This window comes from Hesperophylax consimilis, chromosome 4, assembly GCF_061612785.1.
Source record: "Hesperophylax consimilis isolate HC1 chromosome 4, BYU_Hcon_1.0, whole genome shotgun sequence".
NCBI classification, from domain to species: Eukaryota; Metazoa; Arthropoda; class Insecta; order Trichoptera; family Limnephilidae; genus Hesperophylax; species Hesperophylax consimilis.
The window spans coordinates 3,517,676-3,540,234 of NC_142839.1; the positions used below are offsets into that span (position 1 = coordinate 3,517,676).

General features: G+C 35.3%; 2 protein-coding genes across 3 annotated transcripts in view; one reads left to right on the forward strand and one right to left on the reverse strand.

Annotated features, from left to right (window-relative positions):
• The window catches only part of GckIII (Germinal centre kinase III), a 228,214-nt gene extending 222,006 nt beyond the window's left edge, over positions 1 to 6,208 (reverse strand). For both annotated transcript variants that reach the window (XM_089651230.1, XM_089651229.1), the window contains exon 1: positions 5,741 to 6,208. In XM_089651230.1, the coding sequence (XP_089507356.1) occupies positions 5,741 to 5,755 (15 nt within the window). In that variant the 5' untranslated portion in view covers positions 5,756 to 6,208. The remainder of the gene's footprint in view (positions 1 to 5,740) is intronic.
• A 1,818-nt stretch (positions 6,209 to 8,026) lies between these two features.
• LOC149424053 (tubulin glycylase 3A-like) lies at positions 8,027 to 20,563 on the forward strand. The gene is made up of 8 exons (XM_089631029.1): positions 8,027 to 8,170; positions 8,528 to 8,942; positions 12,330 to 12,770; positions 13,609 to 13,823; positions 14,682 to 14,772; positions 14,849 to 15,019; positions 18,981 to 19,234; positions 19,629 to 20,563. The coding sequence occupies exons 1-8, from the start codon at positions 8,044 to 8,046 to the stop codon at positions 20,561 to 20,563; spliced, it is 2,649 nt and encodes an 882-aa protein (XP_089487155.1). The 5' UTR covers positions 8,027 to 8,043.
• Positions 20,564 to 22,559: the final 1,996 nt, after the last annotated feature.

Below are 22,559 nucleotides of genomic sequence, written 5' to 3' on the forward strand. Positions count from 1 at the left end.
GAACAAATTTGCCTGAGGAGTTAAGGGTGATTAGGTTAGGTTCATGTGTGTGGGTTCAAGCGATTACCAGTACTCATCCGCATCCCATAATATAATTATGTTTTATCTTATATTATATTTAGTTACATTAGGTTAGGTTAGATCGAGGTAGCCGTATGGTTAGAAAGAATTTTGACATGTGAAAAAGCGTGATTAATTTCACACAAATAAGGGAAAAATGACATAACTTCAGACACACCAGACACGGCCAAAACATAAATCTATCGGTTTATCGCTAGATGATGAGAGTCAGGCCGACGCAGACTGGATGAACGCGGTTTTGTAACGGTACATCGAGGTAGCCGTACGGTGATCGGTGAGCCCGAGTCGGGTCTCGCCTCGGGACTCCCGACTCCGGCATGCCGAGTGCCGAGTACAGAGATGCATGCCGTCGCGCGTCTCCTTCGCGGGTGACCAAGCAAACTCGCGCCGCACAGAGCAATGCCTAGGAAATTTAATAACTTGCGTTCTTGGCTCTTGGCGGTCTTGCCGGAGGAATGAAAACTATGGATAAGCTCGGGTTATGAAGTTTCTGGACTGGGTAAGGGAAATATTTTCAAATTCCAAAACTGCCAACCGTCAGGATCAAGTGGTGCCCTCAAATTATTATTGAGGATATGTTGCGAGGCTGCAGGCAGAGGGGAGGAGAAAGAATGGGGAGAGAAAGGAAGGGGAAGTACCTGACCATTCAGAACCGGGCACTAAACACGGCTAAAGCCATTTCAAGAAAGGTTTCGATTCTGAATGGTGGTCCACGAGTGCGATACTGAAAGAAACTGACCAACCGACCAGGGAAACTTGCACGGAGCGTGGGATTAAGCTTGACCATCTCCCCGTTCTGTGATTTGTCAATAAATGAATCTGACAGTAAACAGGCAACTCGCATTGTAATATCAGTATTCCGTCCTCGAACAATGGCGCGCAAATTGATGGCTAAAAACTTACAAATATAAATTCCAAATCGGGTTTATTTCCGAAATTGAATATTTTGTTACACTATTTATTTAGACACTTTTACAAATGTGTTATAATTTACCCACCTTACTTATTTTAACGTCGCTACGCCCGGCGGTTAGTTTAAAAATTAACTTTCAGAACCTGCGCAGAAAAGTCCCCCACAATTAGGGTTGCCAGATGGTATCCAAAAGGAGGACACGTCCTCCTTTTACATGTTTTGTTCTCCCTTACCTACTGTAAGTCCTCCTTTTTGCTAAACATCGGGCGGGACTGGCGGGAGATTTTTTAAGTGTTTACAAGGCTTGTGAAGATTACTTGATGGAATGGGTAAAACCCTTGGAAGATTTCAAATGTTTTGAGTGGATGACATTGCTGAAAGAGAACGAAAACCTAGAATATGATGAGTTAGTTTCATGCATTGAGTTGTTGAAAATCAGAGGCAAAGATATTAGAAGAACGAGATATGCTATGTTGGCCGCCGGGCCGTAGGCGGAGTACTACCTAATTAGGGTACTTTGAATACTATCGGGACGTGTACGCACAGAAATCTGTTCTATGTATTAGTGCGGATACCTTAGCGTAAGCGGAGGTGTGCAGTAGTATTGGTGAACAAAACCGGCGACACTGGGCAAAACAATTCCACATAGTATGAACTGCTCATAGCACATCTCGTTCTTCAAATATCTTTGATCAGAGGTGTAGAGATTGACGATGTTAAGCTACACGATCAATTTTGTAACTTGATTTCATTTCTTAAATCAAAATCAGATGAAGATGAAGCATATTATGATTTGAAGTTGCACGAGCAGTGGACAATCTAATTTAAAAGTGTTGAAAACATTAAATGTTTCTCATAACTGCTCAATATCTGCGAGTTTTATTTTTGTATAAGCGCACATAACGCATAACGCAAAGTGGAGCAAAGAGAGGAATAGACTAAGTGTGCAGTCAGTTAAATCTTTAATTCTTACTCAATACAACTTCAAAAACATGACATGTGAAGATTTTTATAATTATTTGTTAAAAAACCAAGAACTTCTTTCCAAAATTGGCAGCTCAGATAAATATGATTAAAATAAAGTAAAATAATATAAAAAATTCGTTTAATTTCTGAATGTCCTCCTCTTTTACAGAAAATCCTCCTTTTTAGACCTCCTTTATCAAATTATCATCTGGCAACCCTACCCACAAAGGACAGCGGCAAAACTTTGCCTTACTTTTCTGTTCAGGGCCTGTTATTTCAATGTGCGCTTTATGGCGGCCAATATAAGACAGATTTCGTAGTTTATTCAAAGCATTCTCTATCACTCCAGGAGCCAAAAATATGGTAACGTGGTTTGCCTCCAGCTCATCGAAATAATACCCAGATTTAATGTTAGGGCAAGTGTATCAATTTGGTATTTATAAATATTCTATTTTTATTTCTTCAAACGATATGAAGCAAGACCAGAGCAGATATCATTCATTTCTCTTTTAAAATGGCAGTATAAATTAAAAACACAAGAGCATACAAAATAAAAATTATATCTTTTAAACACTTTACAAAAATAGCTTCGTATCATGAGCAAAGAGCCAATGATAAAAACACAATAATAATTTTATACGAAACGTTGATCTTTTGATTAGCATCTTAAAGAGAATTTTATTTATTTTGCAATTCTGACAAGAAATGTACTCACCTTTCATACGTCGCCATGTTTGGTCTCTCATAAACATCAATCACCGGCGTTATCACACATTCCTGCTTTATCTTGAGTTCTAGAGCTAGAGCCAGAGGTCTCTTGAGGTGAGTCAATATTATTAACATTTTATGTAAGTATTTGTTCTTTCTCTATCAGAGATATTTAAATCAAAGGCAAACACCACGCAATTCATGCTACTAAACTAGTATTAGTATGAGCCAACAAATGGTAATAATATATTTTATTTTTGAAATTGCTTACGTTAGCCATTGCTCTGCACTGGGGCTAACACCCTGGGTTCAATCCCTAGATACAACCGTATATTTTTCTGAATTTTCTGTTTCAAATTGCTAATATTGTCTTCAGTGATAAAATATTCATCCTAGCCTAGCAGAAAAGTCAATAATGCAATAAAAAAATTGATATTTGTATATATATATATACAAGACACTATTTAGTTCGGGGAGAATCTTGCGAGCATGCAAAAAGATAGCAGCCAATAAAAAAATATTCGTTAAGGCGGCGATACACATGCCTGTAAAATGGAACAGTAGCTTGCATGCATGTTAATGGCATGTACAAGTTACTGGCGCAATGAGAATACACATGCAAGTTAAACTTGCATGCAAGTTGCGTCCTTGCATGCCTGTATTTGCAAGACGTATCCACATGCCAGTCACTAGACAGTACGTGTCTCAAATCACTCTGAGACTGAGTAGTATCAAGCTTTTTGGCAATGGAAAACATTCGAAGTGAATTAAATATCATCGTATTGCAATTGGCAGTACAATGTGTGGCTAATTTAATGAGAGACTGAGCTACTGGCATGCCCGTACCTGTCGCGACGTTCACACATGCCGGTTTCATAGCCCCCCTCGTCCCCTCCCTCAACTTGCATGCCAGTAAATCAAATGTTGTGCAATCTACTTGCAAGGCAGGTACAGGCATGCAAGTTAGTAACTGCCTTGTAACTGCCTTGCAAGTAGATTGCACAACATTTGATTTACTGGCATGCAAGTTGAGGGAGGGGACGAGGGGGGCTATGAAACCGGCATGTGTGAACGTCGTGACAGGTACGGGCATGCCAGTAGCTGACCTGTTGTTCGCCGCGACTTTTCTCTCATTAAATTAGCCACACATTGTACTGCCAATTGCAATACGATGATATTTAATTCACTTCGAATGTTTTCCATTGCCAAAAAGCTTGAGACTACTCAGTCTCAGAGTGATTTGAGACACGTACTGTCTAGTGACTGGCATGTGTATACGTCTTGCAAATACAGGCATGCAAGAACGCAACTTGCATGCAAGTTTAACTTGCATGTGTATTCTCATTGCGCCAGTAACTTGTACATGCCATTAACTTGCATGTAAGCTACTGTTCCATTTTACAGGCATGTGTATCGCCGCCTTTAAGCCCCCGCATTCCCAATTTACACCGATTTTTAACAAGTTTCTCTTTAACTCTACACCAGGGTGATACTGAGAATATCTTCCACTCTGGAACGTGCTGCAACTATAACTTATATTATTTAAATGATTAAATTGAGAAATAACACAAATCAATCAATAAAAATTTATTTGCGCACGCCGGGATTTGAACCCGCGACCTTCGGCTTGCTAGTCGATAGCCATACCCCTCAACCACGAAGGCCATTCAATTAATATAATTAATATTTTTTTATTTACTCCATACAAGTGGTAGATAGGATAAACAGCTCCGGTGAAAAATTTATTTGGAAACGTTGCTTGAAATGGCTTTACCCATGTTTCGTTACCTGTTCTATCACAGCATACCCACAAATTAATAGGGATGTCATGGTCCTACTGGTTCCGGACAGCTGGGGACAGTTGGGCACTTGTGCGGTAATCACATAAAAAACATATGAGGCCATATTTAAGGATGCAGTGTGGAGGGTATCTTTAAGGAAAGGAAGGGATGAACCTGGGTCTTGAAGAGGGTTGTAGGAGGGAGGAAACACAGTTTCCAACATATTGAGTACAAGCTTTCGTGCGTAAAACGTCATGTGCCATGTTGTCTCCGCAAGGGACTTTTTGAAATAATGGCATACAGATCTCCGGGCCAAAAGTCCGCTTTCTCTTTCATCGTGATTTAAATTAATAGGTTGTTGAAAAATAGATGTGATTTGGGTTTTGTGAAACATTATTTGCAATGTAACATGGCTGCAATATGGGGAGAATTATTATTTGCGGAGGATTTCCGCAAGGGAAGGTGGACCACAAAAACAGGTTTGTTATGGTACAAGATTTTATTCATTTTTCCACTTCATTTAAGAGGCCACTATTGGTTTTGCAGTAAGTATATTAGTGTGATGTCCTCGACTCAATTTTACTTAGAAATTGAAGAACTTGAATCAAATGTTAATACTTACCTAACTGTATAAATATTAGCATCATCAACTAAATGATAACGTAAATATTTTATTTTTATAATTGAAAAATAACATCACGTACTGGGTGTATTGTGATTTTGATCCGCTTTCTGGCAAAAATCCAGTAGGTTTAAAAGCAGGTAAAATGATATCTAGGAAAAGACCCTTTCCAGGAATCTATTATTATTTTTACCCTTATTAAGTACACGGTGAATAAGGAAGTTACAATGACTCGTCAATACAATGCTAATTAGAGTTGACGTAATATACATTTGGTGTATATGTAATAAACTGTGGGAAGAAACGGAGAAAGGTAATAAAAAAAGTCATGTATTGTTTTTTGACAGTTCAAAAATAAAATATGGGTAGAGGTACCTACTTACGAATTTATATACAGCTGCTCATTCACATTATACAACCAAAACTATAATGATACAAGCTGTAAACACCAAAAATTACAGAAAATAAAGTGCCACAAGCTCATAAAATTCGCGAGCAACTGAAATTGCGATGTTATGCAAGCAACCAAATATTGTTGACAATAATTGACATTTGCAAATTTTTGTGAAACGTCAACACGATGGTAGCGATTCGTTTCAAGAAATAAACGTTTCCCTTCGTTGAAAAGACATATGGATGCAAACATATAAATCAAATAAGATTACCAACCTCATTAAAGGCCATAACTCCGGCCGGTTGTGACCAGGGCACCCGACCTCCACAAATCTAATAAACACAGTTTATCAAAACAATCGTGTGGAACATGTAGTTGTTCTTGGAGCACGAAGATGAACTGCACTATAATGAACCCTGACCGAAAGAAAAACTGAACATATCGGATTCAACACAAAATAAACATAAAATGAACACTATAGAAAACACCTGACAAATTCACAAATCACTGAAAATTACTAACATTCCTCAGGTGGGATAGGCGCACATATTATCGAGAAAACTAACTAAAACACGTCAAGAGAAAATATATAACAACAACTATTATCATCATAAATATTGTTCTAATTTTATCATATGTAAACTTCTCAATTAATGCCCGAACGTGGTCGAAAACATTAATTTAGCACGACATCGCTCCACACAGAGAACTACTGCCGCCATTTTGCTTTGATGTCACTTTCAGTGTTGCTATTCGTTAACGTTAACCTGAATATATTTTACTTGCTAGCAGCAAAAAATATTTACCTTACAAATAGAAAGATAAGCTATTTTCATGCTCTTTTTACATACAAGTTCTTGCCTACATGACTATAAAAATGTTTTTAATGATAATTAGTAATTTCATAATTTCATTTACTTTTTTTGGACAGATTTGATAAAAATATTAATTATGTAAAAAGTGTGATCACTATGTCCTATTATTCACTATTTAAATTTATTGCAGAAATTGCGGAAATTTAAATTCAAATGTTTTGCAATGTAATTAACTATAGGTACTTATTTTATTTCTACTTAAGGCAATTTACGTACACCCATAAATTATTTCAGAAACGATGTCGATATTCACTTTCACACTAAAATAGTTTTAAAATAACTAAATTCAAATGCGATTTTTTGTGAACATTTTAATTATAATCTGATAAGAATCTTGGAAGACATGGTAAAATAGTAAATTATTTTTGAGTGACGTATAAAAACATACCTGAAAGAGAATAAAAAAGTTATTAAACTAATATTGGGATGGTAAAGGTTTTCAGAGATTTTATTTTATGCAACCTACTTTACGTTTGTTTTCAATATTTATTTTTAAAATAATACATTATATTCTATCTATCTTCTATTTATTTATATTTATTTAAAGGAGAATGTCTGTGGCGGACTCACGGCAGGTGGCGTTTGCTTGATTTTTATACAAATCTGCAGTTTTATTCCGAGATTGATGAAATTTTGCTCACTTGACCTTCAAAACAAGAGAAGGTCACTGTCTAGATAAAATTTCGAAAAAACTCTGCAAACGCCTCTGGGACTTCAGCAAGTATTACATTAAATATTCGTACGTTCTTTGATTACTGGTATCCAATTCAAATTAAAAAAAAAATGATATTGAATATATTCATACTTAGGTATATTATGAACGATTTATTATGTTTTACGATTTTTTTATTATGTAGTTTTTTCATAGCACTGAAACGCTTTTTAGATAAAATAACAACTTTATTTTACAGTCGCAAATAAATGTATAAAATGAATGTGCTCTTATAAAACGGAAACTGTTTTTGTCACTTTAGTATGAACTTATAATGCACCTGCTATCTGCGAAGCTACTAACTACAGAACACGTATTATAATTAGGAGGTACTTCGATCATTTTATGGAATACGCGCAAATTAGAAGACAAAATGTAATTTATATAACCCACTGAATTCGTGGAAGCACTGAAGCATGTCAACAATATATAAAGTAATAATAACATTAAATTAATTATTGTCATTAATATTCAAATTCGTAACAAACTGAAGCATATTGAATATGTTTCCCAAATTCGGTAACCACTTAAACGAATTAATTATTATAAATAGACTCTCGCGGTATTAAAGTTCGAATGAAAATGTAAAACGGAATTTGCCGTCATTTGTCTTCGCATTTCCAAAGTTCCCATGCCCTAACAACGGTTTCCTATGGCGCGGGCGACCTCCTTGTATGTATTCCCAGTTCAGTCCAAGGTTTGTGACGTCAGCTAGCCTGTACCAGGTGGGGAAATGCACTAAAGCTTCGTGCGGAACTTGGAAAATACTTTCATTATGTAGCCTGAATTAAAACTGGGTTATTGCACTTTACTATTAGGATTTTTGGTGCAAAAATCAGTACGATGGTGAGCTTCGGGCCGCTATGACGCGCTCCTAACAGAATTTGGTTTGAATTATAAGAACGCGCGAATTTCGGATTCTGATGTGTGCTAATCTGGTAATATGGGTTGAAATTTAGATGGTGAAAGGTTCGGGTATATATTTCAGTATATGGCTATTGCGGGGGATATGGAGGAAGTTATACCGGACCTAAACCTCGAAAAGGAAAAGCAGAAAAAGGGTCTTGCGAGGCCGCAGAGCGCACACTCTATTCCTGTTAGGAAAATTGCTTCTCCAGGTTAATGGAACATGTTTTGTTTTTATTTGAAATACATTTATTCAATAGTTCCGTCACATTTTTAATTTCTGTGATCCGTTTAAAATGTCAATCACAAAAGAAAATTATTAATGCGATGTAAAAATATTTTTTTTCGAACTTAGTAATTTTCGCGCGTGTTGGTACGCCAATAATAACCGCAATTAATCAATCAGTTTACAGATTAATTACGGTATGGTGAAGGTTTAAAGTGATGATTTATAATTCATTTGACACATCGCCGCCTGTTATTGACAAATTGTTCGTTTTTAAGTGGTATTTTGTGTTTCTATAAAAAGTCTCTTTGTTTTTAAAAAGCTCACGAATATTTGTTTTAAGGTAACAGTCCAACATCAATTAACGAAAATCTCCAGATATACCGTCACCTCGTGAGTAAAGAACGATGGAAAGAACTAAAAAGGATGTCTGAAACAGTAATCAAGGAAAAAAAAGTGTTCCTCATTAAAGGGGGAGGCTTTTCGGCAATAAGACGAGCCTTGATATCACGAGGATGGATTCAAAAATTCGATTCCCCAAAAGCATATACCACAAATTTAAATGCAGTTACCAATGACCTCCCTTCGCAGGATCAGACCCAAAAAAATTTGAGTGAAGCTGATAAGTTGTCCAAAACAAAATGTGAAAAGTTGATTATGCACAAACTTTTGGAAAACCAGCCCGTTGATTTTTTATGGACATCGAAACGAGAAAAAATGGATTGGCTCTTGGTTAAACCTGATGTGCTAATTAGCAGGTAAAATTATATTATGTATAAATGAAACACTTTTGCTTACACTACTTTTAATTAAAAATAATATACATGTTTGAAAGCTTCTTCGTCAGGATAATTCAAATTAAAGAATTTAAATATAGATAGCACATTTATGTAAAAACCGATAGCTTTTATAGTTTAACATAATAGAATCAAATAGTAACTAAGATGTATAAATAACAACAAGAAAAAATACAGAATTTAAAATATTTTCAACATGCGTATCAATTTGAAAACAGTTAAATTTAAAAGATCGCTATTTTATAAAAATATTTGGTAATTAATGTTATTTAATTGACTTTTAACACATTTTCTAATTTCAAAGATATCTAATAGTAGACCCATTGTACTCGTGTGTAATTTTTGTAACCCTTTATTTATATTAAAAGAATGATTGGTTTCCAAAATGTGGTTCAAATTCAGAAAAATTATATTATAAGCTATATTTTTTAAAGTGGAAATATTTCTCAACGATTTTTTTATGTAATGCGCTCAATAAAGTTTACAATGAGAATGCATTTTCATTATAATAAAATAAACTCGCTGAAATTGGTACTTACATAAAAGATTATGAAATTGGTACTTACAGGCAGATTGTGCATTAGAATACACGAAAAATGTTATTATACTTGCGTTCAGATATTTTAATTTCCGCTCATGCTTTGTCACGTCATTACAAAGCAAATATTTTTTTATTGAACATTAGCAAGGTTACAAAAATCTAGGTTAAGATTAAAACCATTGAGCTGATGGGATATAGTAGGTCCCTACCTATTATGATGTTTTTAGATAATAAGGTCTCGCAACACTTGTCCGTATATGCAAGTAGGTAGATACAAATAAAACATCACAGAAATACAAAATGAATTCATTTCTCGAAGCGCTTTTCCAATGCCACAATTATTAGAATTATATAATAATTATATACAATATAAAATTAAAATGATTATCATATATTGATATATTCAGTTAAAATATTCAACGATGAAGGGATTGGAAATTTTGCGATCAGGGCTAATTATATTCACGATGTTAAGGGGATAGGTTACTAGTTAGGGCAAACACATGTCACGTAAAATATTATTTAGTTACCTATTTTCTGTTTTTATGGTTAATTTTCATTTCTCGTGAACTTCGCACAAGTTGGCATGTTGCATGATTGCAATTTATATAATCTTTAAGTAGACATGTACATGATTTTTCTACTACATAACTTATTCAATTTTCAGAAATTAAATTACGCACCGAATGGCGCGAATACATGGGAAAGGAACGGAGCAAAAGAAAAATGGCGCGAAACGCCGCTTGCGGTTGCTTCGTTCCTTTCACATAATTCGAGGCTCGGCTCGCAAATGTATACGCAGAATTATATTGTTGCTATCTAGAAACTTATATGAATCCCATGAAAACTAAAACCTCCAAACGGCAGGTAAATTATCATGACGACTTTTTTTATTTAATTTTAATTTACTGGTAACACTGGATATCAGATTATACCGGCGAATTTTTTTAAATAGCCCTTCGGACATTTTTTCACTTGTCCTTCATAACATCCAGAGATGTGCTTTATTTCAAATAAATCCATTTCAAATGGAAATGCAAAATGGGTATTTTCCATTTTGCATTTTAAATGCTTTTCTAAAAACCATTTCGCATTTTGCATTTTAAATGCTTTTCTCAATGCATTTTTGCAACATTCTTCCTACTATCTCCACTCATCTTTTTTTCATAAGCCTCAAATATCAGTCGTTCCTCAACCTCGCTATGAGAGATAATTTACATTTGTCCAGTTGCTACCTGGTAGAAGCTCTGGCAATTGAGTGATACCATTTCAAAAAATACTGATTCAAATACTGAACATGGGGCCATGACGCTGTAATATTAAATGTTAGATAGCAGAGTCTATGTTTTTACGTTGGCAACATTATTCCCGCGCAAATTTTTTGTGATTTCATAATCTGTAGTCGTGGTGTTTTTGGATTTACCATCATGTAATATGTTTGTTCTACATTGATGTCCATTATTAAATGACAAAATTGTTTAAAAATTCTATAATTATTTTAATTGTTTGACCTGAGAAACCATTTTGCATTTTGAATGTATTTTGAAAATAGGTATTTTGCATTTTGCATTTCAAATGCTTTTCTAAAAACCATTTTGCATTTTGCATTTTCAAATGGAAAAGTTTTGACCCATTTCCATTTTGCATTTCAAATGGTTTTGGGTACCCATTTTGCACATCTCTGATAACATCATAAGAAAATTGCTAATTTCAGAGCATGCGCCGTAGAATCATTTGGCACTACACCAAATAACACTACTGCCATAACAATGTGCCATGAATAATAATTTCGTTTCATCTCATTATTGGAAGAAAACTACATACCTATCAATTATATCTAATATTATGATACATGAGCTGGGAGCAACCGTTGGAATTTTTTTTTTTTTTAAAGAAAGACTAACATTCCCGGGTTACGAATAACCTGACAATATTTGAAAATCTCCTACTACCACCACAGTAAACTGAATATGTTGCTTGTGTTGTGATGGAGGACATAGCCAGCCGAGGAATCGAACACACTACGCCTGGGTGGGACCCAAGCGCGATGTCAACTCGGCCACCGACCGGTCTTTGAAATACTTATGTCCTACTCGTATGTGTAGTAAAAAAATATGAATTATTTAGTTTCAAATAAAATGTTATTGATTGAAAACTTTTATGGGTTTCAATTTTTTCTTTTTATATATTGAATAATATTATTATTCAATTTGTAAAAAAAAACAATTTATTTGTGAATAAGTTTTACGGTGTAATTAAAAACTGCTGTTAAATTCTAAAAAAAATAATTTGATAACACTACATAGATTCATAATATATTTAAATAGTGTCCTTTTTACTGGTTGAAATTTCTGTCTTTGGCTAATTCCTAATAGCCCTCCCTTGAGTAATTTTAGGTTCTAGTTCTCATCTAAGTTGTAGGTATATGCAGTAAGTAAAGGTATTAAAAAAAATTGAACCATACTTAACTTAAGTGACAAATTAGGTATATAGTAAAGTTTTCCATTTTCACTATGATTTTCCAGTCAGCCTTTATAAAATTGATTTTTGTCATGATTTGTTTTTTTTTTTTTAATTTCCATCAAAAGGCGAAATGGCTGCCACTCATAAAAATAATGCACAAAGCAGGATAATTTCAATCAATTTATTTATATCTGGGCAACAGCATTCCCCCTTTTGCAAAAAACCTTTTTAACAAAATAGTGATTTTTTTCTAAACACAGAAGGCAGATCCACATGACATATAATATTATAATCATATTCATGATGTGAACCATTTCCATAAAACTGTTAAAAAATATTTGCAGATTTTCCCGAGCAACTTTTACATCAAAGGAAGGTCTTTGCCAATCCATCAACCAAATGCACTGGTACACCGAGCCCGGGGTGTCCTACACTTGCTTCCCGCGCTGCTACAACATCCACATGCAAGAACAGCTGGATGAATTTGTCGATGACTTCCGTCTCACGGCTTGCATGGGACTACTCAAGTGGATGGTCAATACATATGACTTTAAGGGTGAAGATGGCCTTTGCGTAGCCAATGGAAAAATACCCGTGTCGGCTATCGAATTCGCCATCAGCCGTCTGACAGAATACTTGGGCTTCGTTACTCACAAAGATATTGATGATTTTGAAGATATTGTCCAACACGTCTGGGAGTACGAGTGGGATCATTTTTTGACGCATCACTATTTGGTTCTTCATGAAAATGATAAATTTTATAACGACTCTGATGTTGTCTTTTGGTAATGTATATCATACTGTTGTAAATAAGGTCTCTCAGATAAAATGTGAAGAATGGGGCTTGTAATTTTAGAGGCCATTTGAAATTTCTGAAGTACCACCCATAAAGAAGAAAACATCACACTCAAATAAATAAATACTATTTTTGTTTAACAACACGGTTTCGGCACATCTTTGCCTTATAAATTAATATAATATACATATTGTGAGTATAAGATACAAAATGTAATAAAAGCTGATAAAGGCAAGTGCAAGAAAGACAAAAGCAACACATGCAATAGATATTTTCAGGGTTTCTTAACAGGAATGTAATATGAGGGATGGGGCTATATGAGATGTTCAAAGGTTCAAGTGGTTATTACGATTCCATTCTCATTATTAAGGGCTGAAGGGCTCTCCTTATTCCCAGTGTCTTCCTTGTAATTTTCCATTATTTAAACAAGTCGCACCAACTCCGATAAATATAATTGTATTTGTATCACACTCATAATAATGTGTATTTTATATCTGCCCGATGAATGTAAGGTTATACTAGATAAAGTAAGGTGATGTACAGAAAGTTAGTTTTTCTTTCCATCACAAAGTTACTTATGTACCTTCCAAAATGTTTAATAAAGCCGCTCGCAGATGAGACTTTAGTTGCGGAGACAGTTGTGTTGCAACAGTTGCGAGCACAAACATCCATGTAGGTGCACGAGGGACATTTTGGTTGGGAAACTATTTTGAATTTGTGTGAATTTTGGAATAGTTTTCCAACTGTGGCCGTGACTAAAGCCTCTGGTCTGCGGGCGCCCTCCCTGACTTGTCACGCATTTTCAATGAATTTTTAACATGTTTAAGCGACTATTACCAGAGAGCAGGAAAAGTGTTGAAGGCTTTGAGAAAGCATTGCCCGCAGATGGATTTGGACGGTGTGATGAATATCTGGATTGTCAAGCCTGGAAATAAATGTCGGGGGCGGGGAATCCACCTGATGAATAACATCAAGGAGATTGTTGCAATAGCCAATTCCACCGTGGCTAATAAAGCCCGATTTGTTGTCCAGAAATATATTGGTGGGTTATCCATTTGTTTTTCACTTCCATTTCAATGTTAAAATACAATAGGTTAAGAGTGAAGAGACAATTCTATACCAATGTTCACTTCAGTGGAAAAGTATTGATTAATACAACAATATTCACATTCATCTTATTTAAGTTAACAAATGTATCTTGTTTACTTAATACCAGTAGTTCTATGAACAGTAGACCCTGCACACAAAAAATATGTTTCTAATTTTCTCTTACATAACGAATCAAAACCAAAATTTCCTCTGAAATAATAAGATTTGTAAGAAGGTACTTAAATACCAACCTAAATGATACAATTTGTCCAAAGAAACCTCAAATTTTTTCAAACTTTCTTAAGGCAGGTAAGTACCGTAATATTGAAAAAATGCAAATAAGAAAGTCCAAATAAACATGACAATTTCACATTTGAAAAAGTAATCTTCAATGAACCAAGGTAACCATATTCAAAGGTAGCCATCTACTGAAAGTAAGGCTTGCAAGAACAATAAAGTGGATGCAGCAGTTTTTCAAAAACGTAATGCACAAACAAATTAACAGATAAATTTCAAAACGGTTGAGTTAAAAAATTCGCTACGCTCAGTAGCCATGATAACTCAACTTAAGCACAAATGAACCACCAAAACAGTGAAATGAATTATTTTTCGATTTACTGGGACAAATTATTATGTTTAAAACTGTTGACAAATGTTATCTTTGAACTAAGGTATCTATTTATTATGTTTTGACCTGAGACAGATACTCATGTTTATGAGTACATGACTTTACTGGGTACCCCAGTAAGGCAACATTTTTCTAAACTGTAAAAAAAATTACAAACAATATAACACAAGGATTTTTTTACAGAAAACCCATTGGTTGTGTATAACACTAAATTTGATATAAGGCAGTGGTTCTTAATAACAAGTTCTCAACCACTCACCATTTGGATGTACAAGTAAGTTATATGTGTCACACCACTAGGAAATGACAATCGAATGTACATAGTAATCTTGTTTGATTTCTGTTTGCAGGGACAGTTATCTGAGGTTTAGTTCTCAACTGTTCAATCTTACCAACTACCACGAGTCGGTACATCTCACCAACAATGCAGTGCAATCCAGATACAAGAACAATGACGAGAGAGATAAGGCATTACCGGATGAAAATATGTGGGACTGTCACACTTTCAAAACCTACTTGAGGTAAATATTTAAGTACTTAATAATATTGATAATCCAAGGGAGCTTGCTATGCCTCAATATAAAAGACTTTCCCAACATAACCGCGGTTTCAACAATTCTCTCATTTTTCAAAACAAAAAATTTCCTCATTCAAATGAGAATTGCTACATACCTTCTCATCTTTTTAAAATTCACGTGCTTGACTCCCTAGATTGTACTTTCTGTGGTCTATAAGTAGAAATTAGATCACATATTTTTTAGGTGTCCGTCTCTAAACAGATATCCTCTCTTCTATCAAGCCTTATCTAAAACCGTTACTCTGTTCAACATCTCATCCCTCCTAAGTCTGAAATTAACTACAATCTTTGTAATTTGCCCATTTAAATAAAATGCATATATTTAAATTCACCTTCCCTCTCTCCACAATTTGAAAGTATGGCCTATACATATTATACCCTTGAAGAGTGAATGTCAAAATATTTGAAAAAAAAATGTTGTTTACAATAAATACATTTTACTTCATAAAAACGAGAAATCAAAGTGTTGTTTTAATGTGAATAGCGAATTGAATAGAAAATTTAAGAATTGGGGAGTGTTGCGAAAATTAAAACATAGGGATCTCAGATATAGATAATATACTTACACCAAGGGACGGAGGGATGGAGCAATCCAACCTTCTATGGAAAGGAGTTAGAATCCTCAGACACCGTTAAGTACCTCGGAGTCATCATAGATGGCAAACTGAGCTAGAAACTGTAGGCAGAAAGGCATATGCTCTAATGTGGGCAACTAAGCGAATCTGCGGCAGGGACTCAAACATAAAATGATGCAATGGCTGTATACAGCCGTTGTAAAACCAAGAATAATGCATGCAGCCTTGGTCTGGTGGAGGAGAAGAACACTGAAAACAGTGATGGCCACACTCAACCACATACAGGGACTTGCATGCAGAGAAATCACAGGAGTCATGCGGACCACTCCAATACCAGCCATGGGAGTGCTGCTGAATCTACCACCACTAAACTTAGAAATAGAGGGGGCGGTGATGGCGGCAGTCTACAGGTTACAATGGAAAGGTCAATGGAGAGGCAAGTTGCCCAAAGTCACATGGAGATCAAAACAAGACTGAGGGCGTTTAGTCCAACAGCTGGAATGAGGCAGGACGGCAAACAAGCTGGATACTTCTTCAGACAGCAGTTTTGAGTGACGTGCCCCATAAGGGGGAATGGGACACGGTTCCAGACCCTACCCACAAACAGGAACTAATCTGGTTCACAGATGGGTCCAAGATGAAGGAGGGAACAGGGGCCAGGGTCTGTTTACAGGGTTCCAAGAGGGAACTTAGTATACCTATAGAACGGTAGGACTACTAACGAGACACTTCCATCTCAGGAGACACATGCAGTTGTTGGGAGTGGAAAACACCAACAGATGCAGGAAATGTGAAGAGGCTCCAATTCACCTTTGGTGCCAATGTCCGGCTCTCTTGGGAACAAAGTTCACATACCTGAGAAGACACATTGGGTGGGGGGTCAGAGGGGGACATCTAGGTCTGCGAGCCATTCTAGGGCCTCAGGCGTCGCCATATGAACCTTATCAATCCCGCCGGGGAATGTATGGAGTGGGCATTCATTGACCTCAAGTACGATGGTCTGCACCGCACTACATTCACACATCGCCGACTCTTTAAGGCCTTAACCTATTGTGGCGGGCCAGGTTTTGCGAGGCAATAAGAACCCAGGCTGTCTCTTGGTGGGGTCCTGTATGAGGTGGGCATTTCCCATGTTGGCCGTTTTCCACTCATGTTTCCACCTATCTTCTGGGGTGAGAGGTAATCGGAGGAGCCTCTCTCCTTCCGCCCAGAAGGGCTTTCGGAACTTCAAGCGGCACGCCGGGTGGGAGACGACATGTTCGGAGGAATGAGGTAGAATAGGAGATAGCACTAAGTGCTCACGGGAACCTTACGTCAACTGTCTCCTATATTAAAAAAAAAAAAGACACCAAATGCAGACCGAAACCGAAACCATTCAACTGAACAAAAGAACGCCATGTAATGATGTACTTTTTACTTCATAAAAAACACTATTTAATTTAATTTATAATTACCTTATACTATCCATACTACTAAACTTTAATAATATGTAAATGAAATCCTCAGCATGGGAGATCCCAGGGAGGATATCTTTATATCTATCTGTTACAAAAAAGGAAGATAATAAAACACTTTTTATTAAAACTTTATTATGAGACAGAAGTGTAGGGGAAGGGAAGAGGCAGGTGGGGAATTAACTTACTAAAGTCAATTTAAATAACTTTTCAACTGAAGGGTGATCTTTTACAAGAGCAGTAGTTTAAGTGCAAATATTATATAGCCAATATTGTAAAAAACATATATTTAAAATAAAACAATAATTTTGTAAATACCACTTTTATTATGTATATATATAATTAAAAAAAAAAAAAAAAATGCGGACTGGGTTTTGCTATAACCGTAGCTTCTTAAGGCGATGCACTACGTAGTAATGTAAAATGATGTGTTTTTGGTTTGAAAATTTGGTTGCCTAGAAATGTTTCAGATGCTTTAATTAAATACTGCGAGTAGAATACATCCTGGCCTTCGAAATAATCGAGTATTTTTTAGATAAGTCTTTTTATAAGCCCAGAAAAAAATAATGTATAAGGCCTATGAAAACTGCTTTAAAGTTCAAAATCTCCTACTTACGAACCCATTTTCAGTTATCATTTTATTGTATAATGTGGCAAATCAAGTTATTTATAAAATGATCGGAAAAAAATTCAATATTTATGCCTGAACATCCACAAAATAAAATAAAAGGCACTTTTTGGCCATGTTTTTTTCTTCCATAAATCAAAACAGGCGGATGGTGTTAAGCGGTAATTTAAACCTTATCGCCATCTACGTAAGGGGTGTTATTGATAACGGTTCGATTTAAAATATTACACAACGTAGTACATCGCCTTAAGCAGAGTATTGCACTGCCCTGAACTATAACCGTAGCTTCTTATGCAGAGTATTGCACTGCCCTGAACTAGAACCGTAGCTTTTTATGTAGAGTACAATTACTGCCCTGAAGTTATTGTGTTATTTTAAATGATAATGTCACATCAATAAATATCTGCTGCAAATGAAGAAATAATTTTTTTTAGTAGGCTGAGTCCATGAACCCTCGGCTTGGGCCAAGGATTTTCGCACTTACCACATAAAGATGGTATCTTAAACAATATAAAAACTCAGAAATTCCCAAGTTAATGTAATTTTAAAATAAAGGAATTATCAATTCATTAAAAATTCCATATGAATCCAATGGAAATCATTTGGGACCTAAGTCCATCTATTAAAATGCGTTACTGTGGTCATTAATTTTTGGTGTGCTGCTGCAAAATTGTCGCAGTGAGCCATCTGATTCTATTTTCGTCATAACTTACTTGTTTTTGCAAAATTATCTATTTGTAAACTGTATAGTCTTACCAGATAATGTGTTTATATATTGTAAAAAAATAGTATACAATCTACCATATGTAGTTTCTCCAGAATTGCTAGTAATAGCCGGAGAAGTGATTTTTTAAACATATCCGGATATGCTGGCATAATATGCTACATAAGATATGTCTTTACAGCTTACACAAATCAAGGTATATTCAAATATAATGACACACTGCGTGGCAGACACAATACAGATGCAAGTATGTATTCACATAATACCTACACTGTCTGTGACAGATGCGAGTACAAGCTGATTATGACAATATCTTCGTAGATAATGTAAGCAATGAATGTGTAGTGTATGCCATGTACGGTGCCGGTAGATGTGAATAGACCTTTAGAACTGTCAAAGTATGCTATTAACGGTCACAGAAATGCGTATTAAAAGATAGAATTTAGGGCTAATGGTGAAAGCTTTAATTTTTATTATTATTTTACTTTTTATTCATAAAAGCTTTCAAACTTGTACTTTTACAGACAAATTGGTAAAGCTGACTTGTGGGACGAGAAGATATATCCTGGCATGAGGGAGTGCCTCATCGGCTCCATGCTGGCCTCCCAAGACTCCATGGACAGACGACAGAATAGTTTTGAGCTGTACGGAGCGGACTTCATGCTCACGGATGACTTCACCCCCTGGCTCATTGAGATCAACTCCAGTCCAGATCTCGCACACACTACAAGCGTGACAGCTAGGTTATGCCCGCAGTGCTTGGAGGATATCATTAAAGGTTCATGACAAAAGTTCTTATTCTAAAATTATTCCAAGCTGTAAAGCTACAAAGCTAATAATGTAAGCCAATTTATGTTGCTCAATCGAATGTCAAAATATCTTAAAGTATGTTCCACTGCAAAATATTTCATTTAAAATTTAAATTTTTTTTTTAAATATGAACCCAGAAAATTCAGAGAAATTATCGAATAGAGATGGGGAAAACAGTCCAAGTGTTAGAAAGTGTCAAAATACTATAAAAAAAAAATTGTAATAACTTTTGACATTAAATAATGCTTCGGATGCTTAACTGTGCGATATTTATTTGTGTTAGAGAATGATTCAAACCGAAAACTACATAGGAACCATCACTTCACTATGGATAATTTATCTTCTGAATATTTTTGTTTCAGTTGTTGTAGATACAAAACTAGACCCCGAAGCAGATACAGGAATGTTTGAATTGGCCTATAAGCAAGTTATCCCAAAAGCACCAGCCTATTTGGGCTTAACGCTTTCCATCAGTGGAAAGAGAATATTCAAAAAGAAGAAGGTCGAAAGAGCCACCAAACCAGAGAGACATCTGACACCGAGCCAAGCACTTGAGCCGTTAATGCAATACACAACACAAATAAAACAGAAATCCGACACAGTGGATGAGTCAGTACCCGACGGCTATTCTGGACCTATAATAACAGACCTAATGGCTTGGTTAAAACCTCAAAGTGCAGACTGTCTTCAAGCAAAAGATACAGAATTAGAGAATAAAGAATCTCTAGAAAATGTTAATGTTCAAGAACCTCTAACTATTGTTAAATCTGGACTACTAGTCAAAACATCTGGCAAAACAAAACGAAAATCGAAGCACTTCCAAAAAAGAGAGAGACAGCACCACAAAAGTAAAAACAAATCGCCAACATTCTGTTGTAAGTTGGAAGATGAACCTTCTTTACCAATCAAAGAAATTGCCAAGAACATAAAACAACCTGAGAAGGTCATTGAAAAGGTTTATTGGCAGGATCCTAAACAGAGCAAATCAGTGGGTAATAAAAGATGTTATATCGAACCGACGGCCTGGGATAGAGAAACGGCCAGTATCCTGCGGTCAACATCGGTGTTGCAACCAAATGAAGTCAAAGCTGAACCCAAAGGCGTATTTCAAGTGACTCCTAGAATATTCAGCCCTGGTATAATTTCTTTCAATAAACTATATCCAAAATTAAAAAAGGCCAGTAACGGGGCCTTTATTGACTTCGATCCCTCCAAAGATAGTATTGGAATCAGTACCAAGAGACACAAACATAGTAAAAGAGAAAACGCAAGAAAAGAAAACCAAAGCACAATTTAACCCATTTACAGAAGATTTATTTTGTAGGTGATTATATTCCAAATTAATTTATAGTTGCATATAGTTATATTTATTTATAAAAATTTTTGATTGAATAAATATTTATCTTGTTGAAATAACTTTGTATTATATTACTTTTACCCGACAAAATTTATTACACTAGAATTTCGCAATATGCTAAAAAGTATTATGTATAAAACAGTGAAGTCTGACAGTCAGAGCAGAAGCAATTCAATATTGTACTATGCCTATGCTACAGAACTAAAATTTTATACAGAAAGATAATTGTTATATGAAAATAACAAAATATACATATGATACTAATTTTTTTATGTTTAGGCAAGACACACTTGATGTGATTTATTATTAATACATTGATGTCTTCACAACACAGATTGGAAAAAAGAAAAGTATATATATATATATTATACTCGGGTCTCGAGCGACTTATTTAAAACATCTGACAAAAAATTTTGTAGCCATGATCTAAATGTCCACAAAATGTAGTGTTTTTATCAATGTTTTTTCAAACGAAAGTGTAACAGGAGACATGGCTTAACCTTTTGAACGCGTTAATTTGCTCCGTTTTATCTATACCCGTACGCGGTACATATTTTCAAATACCTATGCATGCAATTAAATGTCAAATTATAGCATTCTGGCATGATTTATTGGACCATATAGACAGAACAGATTATTCTCCACAATATGAAAACAAATCCTCGTGTGTCCACACTCTTAGATGTTTATAAAAACAAAAACATAAAATTTCATACAAATACGTACGGTATCTTTTGAATGTGGTCCCGCCATTCACTCGGCTTCATAAATAAACCACTCTCGGTGTGTGTGTACTTAGGCCACTGTGTTTATAGACACAAGTGGGACACCATGATCACTTATCATTCTTAGTTATGAAAAGTTGTGAATGACAAACTAGTACTAACGCCATCCGTTGACAAAAATGTAAACTAAAGGACTAAAAGGCGCGAAGAGGCGCACTTGGTTATCGATCTTTTTTTATGAAATACAATTTTATTTTTGAGAAATTCTTGTAGATGTCAGCATCGTGATAGTTCTACAAATGTCCAAGTGAGCCAGAAATACATTTATGACGAAAGAGAGCGGGAATATCGGCCGTCAAAGTTCCGTATCAACTGTTGATACAGCCGCGTGTGAGTATAGACTTTTTGCCGTAACAACAGTTGATACGGCCGCGTGCAAAGAGTTAAATAATCAGAATTTCTGAGTAAGAACTGATAAAGTTATGTATGTACCTCGGTACTTACTTAAAATGTAAGAAATTATTTCAAACGAGGAATACAAGAGAATGATTTAAAAAATGAATGTCAACAATCTAGTCACTGTCTAAATAATAATAGGATGGTGAAAACTGTACACATTTAACAAAATTATAAAAATGTAAAATTTAGTTCACCTTTAAGAAAAAAAGGCATATTTTAAGAGCCAAAAAATGTGTGTGACCAGGGTAAGAAATCTATTTATCTAAAATCACTCACATTGACTTTAAATATTCTTAAATTTAATCTCTAGGTATTAGCATATTACTTACTAATTTACAGGAATCAGCAAAACAATTTGTAACAAAATCCATCAGTCGATAGTTAAAAACAAATTATCATTTTGTCAAAATGGTTAAATCAGCAGAGAACTATACTGGCCCCAAAAACACAAGCTTGAGTGCAAGAAAGCAAAAGTCTCAAAGTTGCCTACCAAAAAAATGGGAGCAACAAAAATTGAAAAACCCAAAAACACAACAAAATGAAAGATATCGGTATACAAAGCGTCAAAGTGCCAGCAAACCCGTACAACAATTTTCTATAAACTCCACAGAAACAACTACTCATACGAGTAATAGAAACATATGCAATGATTCATCTAAAAATACTGGCATTATATCAACCAAGAAGATAACCAATGTAAGCTTAAATGCCATATGTGGGCCCCTATCATATATTTTTCCAAATGGTTCTTC